The sequence below is a fragment of the Microtus ochrogaster genome, chromosome 18, assembly GCF_000317375.1.
Source record: "Microtus ochrogaster isolate Prairie Vole_2 chromosome 18, MicOch1.0, whole genome shotgun sequence".
NCBI classification, from domain to species: domain Eukaryota; kingdom Metazoa; phylum Chordata; class Mammalia; order Rodentia; family Cricetidae; genus Microtus; species Microtus ochrogaster.
The window spans coordinates 49,596,772-49,608,401 of record NC_022020.1 but is presented as its reverse complement, the minus strand read 5'-3'; the positions used below and the strand labels follow the sequence as shown (position 1 = coordinate 49,608,401).

The 11,630-nt window shown below is 42.6% G+C and overlaps 1 protein-coding gene across 1 annotated transcript in view; it reads right to left on the bottom strand.

Moving 5' to 3' along the window:
- Nucleotides 1-4,304: 4,304 nt before the first annotated feature.
- Nucleotides 4,305-11,630, bottom strand: part of Wdr7 (WD repeat domain 7) — a 276,473-nt gene continuing 269,147 nt past the window's right edge. Inside the window, exon 28 of the mRNA XM_005356195.2 lies at nucleotides 4,305-6,852. Coding sequence (XP_005356252.1) covers nucleotides 6,649-6,852 — 204 coding nt within the window. The 3' untranslated portion in view covers nucleotides 4,305-6,648. The remainder of the gene's footprint in view (nucleotides 6,853-11,630) is intronic.

Sequence of the window (11,630 nt, the reverse complement as noted above, 5' to 3'; positions counted from 1 at the left end):
CACATGCCTTTGCAAAAGAATTATCCCACCTCAATTTATTGATTGTTGACATCCTCTTATAGAGGGAGGAGAGAACCTTAGGACTCTCCCCAAAACATCCAGCCAATCATTATCTGTCATGCATAAATCTGCCTTAATGCGTGTGGCCCCTGAAGAATAGGGAGTGAGGAGGCTCCATCCATGCGGCTTTAAAGACTTTCCAGGGGTGGCCTGTGAGGGGAAGCATTGGAAGTAACCTGTTGCCTATACTATATAAAAAGCCCAATAAACTCCTCAGTTCCCCAGAGTGATCATTGGCAGAAACATGCTTTGGTTTGTCATCGGGGCCTCAGGAGAAGGGGTAGATGCTGCTTCTATCTCCCCACAGGAAGGAATTTTAGCAACAGTTGTTTCTGTTTAACAACATTTCCTTCATCTCTCTAGAGGATTTGGCCATTGTTGTCCCTCACCTGAGCAGCTGCCATCAGCAGGTGAGCATTGTTAAATAGCACTAATAAACACGTCCTTGCCTTACTTGATATTGTGTCTTCTTGGGATCCCCCATATACGCTGTTATTTTCACAGTTCTCCCAGGTACCTGTTGGTGAGGTCTCATAGCTCCTTTGCAATCTAGCAAATCCCAGTCAGCAGACCCAGCCTTTCAGTGGCTGGGTGATAGTGTGACTTACCTGGTCAGCTGGGGTGATGGGTGGGAGAGGAGGTAGGGACATGCACTATTAGCCTCTGGAGATGGATGGAAAAGGACACTAAGGAAGCACTAAGGAGGAGGGTCCACTGGAAGCTGGTGATTAAAGATTGTTAAAGGGCATCAACCTGTGTTCTATTGCTGTGATGAGATACATGACCGTGGCAACTCTTACAAAGGAAAACATTTAATTGGGACTGGCTTACAGTTGCAGAGTAGTTCATTGTCATCATGGTGAGACATGGTGGCATTCAAACATGGTGCTGGAGAAGGAGCTGGGAGTCCTACATCTTGATCCGCAGGCAGCAGGAGTCTGTGTCCCACTGGCCAGAATTGAGCTTATAAGACCTCAAAGCACACTTCCGCAGTGACACACGTCCTCCAACAAGGCCACACCTATTCCACAAGGTCTATTCCCTATGGGCAAAGCATTCAAATACACAAACTCTTGGGAACTATACCTATTCAAAACACCTCGACCAGAAAAGCCCTTTCTGTTTCAACCAGGGTTTTGTTGTGGGGCAGTTGACTGGGAGGTCACTAGTTCCACCTGTCCTGGAACTCCACATCGCACTGGTGAGCACCGGGCCTGATGCACATCTTGCCTGTGGCTGTAGAAAAGGCCCTCTTTGATGCTGCCACAAGTTCTCTGGCTCTCATGTTTAGTTTTGAATTGGTGGCTAGTCACCCTTAGCCCTGCATTGTCTCCTCTCGGAGCACTAGAATAGCCATCTAAACTGATTTTTTTTTTTTTTTAGACAGGGTTTCTCTGTAGCTTTGGAGCCTGTCCTGGAACTAGCTCTTGTAGACCAGGCTGGTCTCGAACTCACAGAGATCCGCCTGCCTCTCCCTCTCAAGTGCTGGGATTAAAGGCATGCGCCACCACTGCCTGGCCTGATTGCTGTTTTAAACAAACTATACATTTATTTAATGTGCTTTGAGCATTGCTTTCCCACATCTATGTATGTGCACCATGTGTGTGAGTGGTGCTTGCAGAGGCCAGAAAAGGGATTTGGGTCCCCTGGAATTGAAGTTTACTGCTAGTTGTGAGCCACCATGTGGGTGTTGAGAATCAAACCCTGGTCCTTTGCAAGAGTAGCTGGGGCACTTAGCCTCTGAGTCATCTCTTCCACATTATCTATGCCTGCTATGGTGGTTCTTCTAATGCCACCCTCTATCGGAGCCTCCGTTCAGAGCCATCATCAGTGAGTTTTAACAACTCTACATCTCCAGTGTGCTGGAGGCTATGTTTGCCTTTTACTTCTTGTGGGTCAGTGGCTCCAAATCCTGTTCTAGAATGCTTTCCTTGGATACTCCTGGTATCAACTGTCATAGGCTGGGCTCTTTGGGATGGAGACTGAGAGAAGCAGGAAGGAGGAAGGGGAGGAGGTAAAGAGGGAGAGACACTGGATATAGAACATTTTGGTGTAGTAGTCTCAGGCTCAAGGCTGCAGAGGAAACGTAAGTCAAACAAAGGGAGGGTTTGATTGTGTTGCTGTGAATGAAGGCTCCAGCTAACCTCCAGTGCAGTTCTGGAGCTGTGAAGACATATGTTCTCACATTTCTTCACATCTAAAGGTTTTGGTGAGAAACAAGGTCACTATCGCACCTGGCAGAGAGGCTGGTGAACACTAGAATCTTGGCGCTCTATCGTGCTCAGAGCCACCCTAGAGTGAAGGCATTGGAAAGGATGTTCAGAGTGAAGATAGAAAAGAAATCTGACAACAGATTACCCTGCACTTTCCAAAAGGCATGGCCAATCATTTTTGTTCGTGCTCAATAAATTCTAAGTGTCTGCTAAAAATGTTCACTTACATTTATGGAACACTTAGCAGATATTGCTTTTTAACGGTGTAATCTCACAGATTTAACAGTGCAGCATCCACTTACTTGATACCGTAGATGGCAAACCAGGCATGGTATTGCAGGCTTTCGCTGGGGATTCCCAGATTATCCAGCAGTCTTGGCTATCTGCCTTCTTACTTTGCAATAACCCAGCTGAACATCTCCGGCTGGACTTACCTCCTCTGAACAGAAAGCGTTTACTAGTGAGAGGGAGGGTGGGCAAGTTGAGGCTGTACTTCAGTAATCTTTTGGGCAAGCCTGATGAGAATCAGCTATGAGCACTACCCTATTCTTAGGGTTCCTTTGTCCTTCTGAGCTTGTCTGGAAGGTCTGGCAACATAGACATCCTTGCCTTCTTACCTGCAGGAAAACAATGCATGTCTGTTCATGCATGTATGAATACAGAGAATGGACCCAGATCTGGCTGGCAAGAACGGCCCGAGTTGCTTTTCCTCTTTTCACAAAGGCGCAAAGCCTCTCATTTAGAAGGGTCTGGTTAGGGTTCCCAAATGATATGCTTACCAGGATTTGGGAAACTAGAAACCATTTCAGCTCTAAAGGTACATGAATCCCTTTCCTATGCAAAGGGTTGAACCAAATGAGAAAACAAGCCTAAGTCATGGTCAGAATCGACACGAACTGCAAAATGTTCTAGAAATAAGGAGTGCGAATACCTGTTATCCTGATATATTCATACTTTTGACTTTACAAAATTTTAAAAAAGATAATACCCTCAAATACCCAATGGCAGGCTCTGATCACTTAGATAACAATTGCAAACACAAGCCCCTCAATAGGTCGTCTCTCTTCAGTTTGTAAACAGCGGAAAGGACTGGAACATCTAATTTTTGAAATTCTTCTGGCTTCTCTGTTTGACCTTTGGTATTTGTATGTATCGACGATCTCTAAACCCTTGTACAAAAACACCTTGAAGTGTCAAGCTTTAAAAATGAGTCTTTTCTTTCTCCTGTGCAGCTTGTATTATCTTGGCCTTGTCAAAATATATTCTCTAGTTAGAGGGTGGAAATATTTCCCTCCTGGCTCTGAAGTATTGATTTTCTCCACCACTCAGTTCTGTCAGTCAGGCGGAGGGGTGAAAGGTGAAAGTTCAGCCAGCATTGCTTGTCTTTACCTTCCTATTAATGTCATGCCCTTTCCGCATTTGATCAGTTTATGTGATTGCCAACCACACAGAACTGTTACTGCTCTTATTTTCCTACAAGGCCACATTTAAGTTATCGTTGTCTAATTCCTGGGGATGATGCTGCTGCTATACATGACCGACGAGTCCAGCTGCTCCGTGAAAGGCACGAGAAGTACGGCTGGTATTCACTTGCAATGCTCTGTGGGTGACGAGAATTTTTGTTATTCTTACCTCAATGATTCAAATTCAACTTCAAACCGAGTATTAAATGAATTTAATGATCTCAGTCTGGCTCCCTGGCAGCTAACCCGGGCCACGAGGTCTGACAAGGTTCAATCTGGTACAGTGTCTGTTTAGGTACAAGTGAGGCTGGAGATAAAACAACATGCATGCAATTGCCCTGCCCAAGCCACAGAGGGCGCTGTTGAGTTTCTCCATCTGGTCTCAAGCTTCTGATGGGTAAGAGCCTTTGCCGCTGCTCTACCGTCCTTTGAGAAGTAGTTGCCTTGTCTGAAACTTGCTCTCCAATGAAATGAAGAGCTAGAAACATGAGGGCAAGAGGAGCATATGGTTTCAACAGAGCATGTTTAAGAGGAACCACAGTAAACAGTAAAAATGGGACAAAAGCAATTTTCAGTACAATTCTGTTTATTTAACACAAGTATGTACACATCAATCTTAAACACATAGAGAGGCTATCAAGTGGAGTCGTCTAGAGATGTCTTAGGAGACAGACATTTGAATTAATTCACTATATGCAGTTCAAACATGACGATTTTCACACCAGTGTCACAACAGGTCACTTTTGCTTGTAAATTACCAGGGAAGTCACATAGGCTTTAAGCTTATAAGGACAGGTGCAAATGCTGTGTCAACAAAATCAATAGAACACTACAAGCACACACTGGAATGACAACACCAAGTTTACCCCGGTTTGGGGAATATAGGCTGAGATGAAGCTGCGAGCTGTGGTTGTCAAAACAGCCAAGGAGAGCATTATGTAAATGAGAATGTAAATGCACTTCTTCAGTTAGCCATTCTTCTAGCATGGAGCTTTACAGTTCGTGTGCTCTTCCGACTATACACACAGGGCACGGGAGGACTGTCTCTGTGACCTCACTGCTTTGCACCATCTGCTGTTGCTGTCTAGTGCAGCGCCTTCCTGAAGCATGGAACACTTTGCTTAACAGAATGTCTAAGATTGTGTTTGTCCCATCATTCCAGATGGCTGAACTCTTCCCTCTGAAGAGTAAACCTGTGCTGGGCAGACAGCAGTCTCTGGAGCCCGCTGGACATTTCCCCATCCACATTAAATAGATCCGCTTGCTCACCACAATCTACACTGTACAGCTCTTGATTTCCTTCTTGAAAGCTACATATATAATCATTATAAATATGGTATACATGCGTGTGAAATAAAATAACTTTTGAAAGAGTCCCAACATCGAGACAAACCAAGGAACAGTATGGAGCTGCCACCAGGAAAAGAATATACATCGGTAGGCAAAAGACATTCTGAGGATGTTAGCTTCTCCACATATTCCTTAAAGTACTGTAAACTATGCATTTATTCATGGACCTTGAACCTACTTTCCTACATATTACACAAGTTTTGACAATCTATGAGTTTAAAACTAAATGCTCTCATTTTTATTTTAGCTCCCCTGTTAATATTACATATTTTCTCTGAATTCAATAACTCCTTTTTATTTTTGTATTTAATAAACAATCTTGGGTAAGTGTCCTTAATCAACCAACAAACAAATCACCCCCCTGCTGCTAATATATATCAAATTTTTTAGGAACAACTCATACAAAATACTGTGTTATGGATTTTTTTTCTTCCGTTACAATATGAGCAACATAATTCGACACAAGAAGAAAATGGAGTTAAAGCTCGTGTGGTAGCACAGTGGACACTTTCACTGTAGGGTCCACTCGGACACACTGGCAGTCTTCACGCTTTTCTGTACACCAGAACAATGTGTCTACGCAGTTATCAGATTCTCAGGTGTGTACTTAAAGGAAATGCCTTCCTAGTGTTCTTCTATTAGCCGGGATTGGAAAGCAGGGTGGAAAGGACCACTGTAACAGCGCCACACATGCGGGAGCTGCAGATTGTGAAGTTCCCGAGGAGGAGGCCTTTTCTGCACAGAAGAATCTATTGTGACACGGGGAGACCTCCACTGTACAAATGTGCTAAACTTGGTTCTTTGTTGAAAGGTTAACCCCTTAGAAGGTTAGTTATAGTCAGCACGTGGGGAGTAGGGATGATCTGTATTTTAAACTATGAGGCACACTAACATCTGAGCAGGAAATGAGCATTTTAGAAAGCGAGCTATCTGGAAAACTATTTCCTAAGAGGAAAAATACATTTTTTTTTCCTCATTAATCTCAAATCGGGATTGGTGTTACTGAGAAGGTAGTGGCTAAATTCGAGGAAGTGGAACTGAATAACTGCCTATCAACTGCTAGCAGAGAAAAACCAATGTAAACATGAAATAGGTTTGGTAAACAACAGTGAGTGTGGGAAACCCAAAGGGAAGTCATTTCAATAATGAGGACTCGCATTGCCCTAGAATCCAGGTCAGAGCTGAGCTGCCAGGGCTGACAATGAGGATCAGGACTGGGGCGCAATCACAGTGGTTATTGATTTTCAGGCTTTCCTTACATCAAGCAACAAGAGCATCTCCGGGAACCACGAGCTCTCCCCTCCTTTCTCTGGCAGGGAAAAACTACCCAGTGACAGAATGGCCACATCCTGTTGAGTGGTATGTGTGCCTTTAAATCGATAGGTCGCCCGTGTGGAGTCTGCCCCCAAGAAGCATGTGCAAGTGACACAGACCTGGCCATGGCCCCTGGACGGCATGGAGGAGGGCAGGCAGCAAACAACAGTCCAGTACGAGTGAGGACAGAGCAGCGTCGGCCTAGACAGTATAGAACGTACAGGCAGCCAGGGCAGCAGACAGCGGTATTAGACCATGAAGCGGTGCTCCTTCCCGTCATGGGCCATAAGGATAACATTCCGGTTGGAAGTCCAGATGAGGCGGGCCAGCCTGAGGGCGTTGTGGGAGCCAGGTGATGCTGGCTGTACTGGAGGAACCTGGTAGGTCTTAATGCAGCGCAGCTGAGGTGCTGAGTTCAGCATGCCAATGCTTCCCAGGAGTGACGTGTTCATCTGTAGGGACAGGGACACACATGTCGGTTTAGACGGCTTCCCTCTTCCTCCAAAGACAGTGACTTATTTCTTCTACCCACCAGCTCCTCCTGAATGGTAATTCACACGGAGTTTTGAGTTATTCTAACTCGAAATGGCCCCTCTCAGTAGATTTCAAATTGGCATGATGCCTTTTATGTGAACACATAAACCTTGAGAAATTTTACTCTGTGAGCAGAACCTGACAGTAGAGGGTCCATTGATCTTGAGGAAAAAAAAAGCTAAATTACGGCTGCTAAAAAAAACAGTTCAAGTTAGACAATATGTGGTTTATAATTAGCTGAGGAAAGTCAAGTACAACCACGTTGTAGCTAGACTGAGAGCTGACTGGGCCACACCCTAAGCCCCATTCCCATCATCACCCTCATTGCTCCCATCTGCCTTTTCAAATGCTTTGGAAAAACATCCCATGTATGTAAGTATAGTATTTCGTGTGTGCACGCATGTGGTTGGAGGTCAGAGGTTCATGTCAGGTGTCATCCGCAATCACTCTCCATCTTACATATTGGGGCAACATCTCTCCCTGAACCTGGGCCTCACAAATTTAGCTTGTCTAGCTAACCCACTTGCCCAGGGGATCCCTTCCCCCCAACCTTTTCTCTGCCTACTAATTGCTGGATTTTCAGAGGAGCTACCACACCTGCCTAGCATATATGTAGGTGCTGGGAATCCAACCTCAGCTCTACAGTGTGCTGTGGGAGCTCCTTTCGCTCCTTCAGCCAGTAGCCTTTAAGATTCCAGTCCACTTGGGCGTGGTCTCTAGACTATAAATGCAGCTGTAAATCATGTGCTCGCTCTCTTGTTTCCAGCTCTCGCTTCTGGCTGCTAGCCTCTGTTCCTGTTCCCCATCGTGCAGAAAACTGATTTAGGACAGTGATCTGGAAGTCTCCCCTAAATAAATAACCCTTTATTATTCATAATTCTGAACTAGTGTGGGATTGTTATGTGACTTCTGCATCATCAGTGCTTTACCCACTGAACATCTCAGTCCTCCGCTCCTGCTCATTTCTAAGAGAGAACCCAGAAGCACTTTCACCCCACCCCTCTGCTGCCCTACTAAGGAGAGTATGTTTTCCATGTGTACTGACAACACCTTTTTATTGCTTGGACATTTTTGCCTTTTTGAGGATTTCCTAAGTTTAATAAAATAATGTGATTTTTCTTAATCCATTCACAAAAATGAAGACAACATAAAAATTGCAGATCATGAGCAACTATGTAATTAGATGAAGGTGATGAATATAAAATGGTTGTTGTCTAAGTGGGCTGGTTTTGGAGCCACTGAATTTGAAGGTTTCTTGAAGTTCTAAATATTACTTCGATGACTTCAATATGTATTATTTGTGCTACCATAAATCACAGAGAGAACATTCTGAAAACTGGAAGGAAGCCTTGTAAATAATCTTCCTCTGAACTAATATTCACTTCCTATTCCTCTGGTGAATAAAGCTTCATCTACATGGATCACATGCTAGTTCTGTGGGCAAAACATGCCTATCATGACCCAGCTGCACGAGCAGCTGAAATCCTAGCAGATCTTGGGACCTTTAAGTTGTGTTATTGTGATACCATGCTCTGAATTTGGATCAGCACAAAATACAGGCCATTCCTTTTCCAGCCCTTCTCAGGAGCAGGATGGTGTCAGAGGGCGTAAATCATGGCATCTCTAGCAGGCCACGTGCAGGCTCCACTGACATTTTCACAATTTAAATCATCTTGAGTAATAACCCTTTTAAGATGACTAATGTTACTGATTTTCCTGCATTAATAATAGTGCCGAGCACAACACAAGAGGTGAAAAAAAATCACTAGTGTACGAGGTCACATTTTAAACCAAATGTACGGTCATGGTTAACTCTTTCTGCAAAAGTTCAGTTGAAGATAAGCAGTACCTCACCCGTCATCCCTCCAAGGTCTCTTTTCTGGTTTCCTTTCCTCTTTTTCCTGAAAAAAAACTTTACACTAGATAAAAACCTAAGCCTCACTGCCTCATGGAGGCGTCCCACTGTTGAACATGTCAGTCACAATGGTGAACCCGATTAGCTAGTATCACACCTACAAAACCTACCAGTATATAACTAGTCCTCTGATAAAACAGAGCTAATTGAACTAGGAAATTGTTGGTTACAATTAACTGGCATTAACAGATGTACTGTGCTTTAAAAATATGAGTTCTCAGTTGATAAAGAGCTACAAAGTATTTTTCATTCCTTATGGATTTCTTTGAAAATATGTATGAAGCTTGCTATCGGCTGGTTGGCTGAGGATGCAAAGGGCATATAATAGGTTTGGTATGTGTGCCTCGATGTAGCCATTAAAGGAAACGGACTGAGAGCTGAAGGACGGGAGTATCCAGTAGAAAGGCCATAGATGGGCAAATTTTATGAAAAAAAATCACCGCTATATCTGGATGCGATAAGCTGAGTCATCCCTGCTCTGTTCAATGCCTCCACTGAACAGCCTTCCAACCTGGAACAGGGATGCAGAGTTCTCCAAGGCAAACACTGTTAGAGAGCTGTGCTGATGAAGACTCACTTGCTCACTGGTTTCATTTCTCTACTGACCACACTTCCTACACCCATTCAAAGGAGGATTCCTGAGTTTCCAGGGTGAATGTTACTTCTCACTGAAGCAATGACCCATTCTGCTAGGCAATGTTATTTTTTAATTCATTGATGTCTACCTATAAACTATGCTAAACTCAAGGAAACTTAAACTTTGAATGAAAGCTACATGGAATTACTTTTAGCAATATTAAGCATTTTCTCTAATTAGGGTATTATAAATATGACATATGAAAATTTAAATAAAATTATAAAAAAGAAAAGATCCTCCAAACCTTACTTTCTTATGATAATCACTGCCAGCATTTTGATAAACAACCTGTGAACATCCCAGTTCACTCATATACCGTGCATACACATGCACAACGCATGCACCCACACAAACTATTTATGCACACCAATCACACACACCTGGCACTAATATGCAAATTGCACACACAATTATACACACACACAATGAATGTATGTGCACACTGTGCACATACAAATCATATGTCCTCTCAAGCAAGGAAGCATCCTGTTCTCAAGTACACACTGCATGCATATACTATGCACACATATCATATGCACACTGTATACACACGTAACACACACTCACACATAGATCTAAGAAACAGGCTCACATTAAAAAGCACTTTTATAATCTGCTTTTTCAGTTCAACACATGTTAAGGAAATCATTGTGATAATGACAACAGATTCCCATCACTGTTTTTGAATGGCTGAGTGGCACTCTACCGCATGATGGAGTAAATATAAAGAAACCCATCCCTATGCAATTTATTAACATTTTTGAAAAACAAGATTTACTTGTTAGGTGGTATTGGTAATATTTGCATGAGAGAATTAAGGATGTTTTTCATTACCAAACTTTTCTCTCTGGAATACCAAATAGATATACTGAAGTGAAATATTCAAATTGTAGGAAAATGGTTTATTGCTGCCATATTTAACAGTTAATTATACAGAGTGACTAAACTCTAACAGCGGCTTCTCTCTTTCCTTCAGAAAGATGCATCACAACAGTAGTTATGCGAAGATTATTTTCTGAACAGAAAAACACACACAGACAGATATAATTCATCAAAACAGAAATGTTTTAATGCCTTCCCCAAAGTAAGCAGTGCTGCATACAAACCTTTTACCGAGTCTCACTTGAGTAATTACCCAACCAATATTTCTCATTAACACTCATTTCTCAGCAAAGATTTTACAGTTGATAGTTTTAGTAAGGCTCTGTATTAATAAGACTTCATTAAGTTTTCAAAATATATTACAGTACACTTCCTGGAACGATCAGAAGTCTTCTCAGACACCATTAGAACTGAGCGGCACGGATCTCTGTCAGCGCAGCAGCAGCAGATTCACCCACTGCACTTAGACTCTCTTTAATTCCAACAGAAGCCACCACAATCCAGGAAGAGCTTGGATTTTCTCGGACAGACAGAATGGTCTTTTTTCATGCCTGCCATTTAAATTTGGACACTGGGTGGGGCACAACTTAAGCAATGCAGGAGCTGGCTGCACCTTCAAGTCTGATGCTGTTTGGGAGTGGCTGGGCTGTCTGGTGTCCTTGCACATGCAGATGGCACCAGGCAGCCTGTGAAGCAGAGGACTTGTGGAGCTGTGTTCACAGGCTCAGACGTTCTTGAAAAACCCAGAAATGTCAGGGAGCCAGCAGAGAGGGACCGGAAAAGGAGTGATAAACATACAATCTAGTTCTAGTATATGGTCTAAGCCTCCAAAATACGAAAGAACATTAGATTAAAAAGTAGTAAAAGGTTCTGACAGGTTGGAAGGTGTCGCATTTCATTAGGATGTTGTTAATTAAACAATTTATTATATTCATTTTACATCCTATTAGCTATTGATTTTTTAAAACCATCATCAAGTTGTGTTGAAGACCTCAAAATTTTAATTAATTTTTCAGCTTTCAACGCAATATGCTGGTCTTATTAGTGCATTTGTATCTTCTGAAAATGAAGTTATATTTTTCTAATTGTCAGGACTAAAGGGAGTTAAAAAAAGGAGGAAATGGTGGCAGTTAATAGTCTCCTATAAAAATTAGTTGCTCAAAATTAGTGTTTTGTTTAATCAAAACTAAATATGTATATATAATATTTAATTATATATTATAATTATAGTACACATTATAATTTATACAGAACATACTATA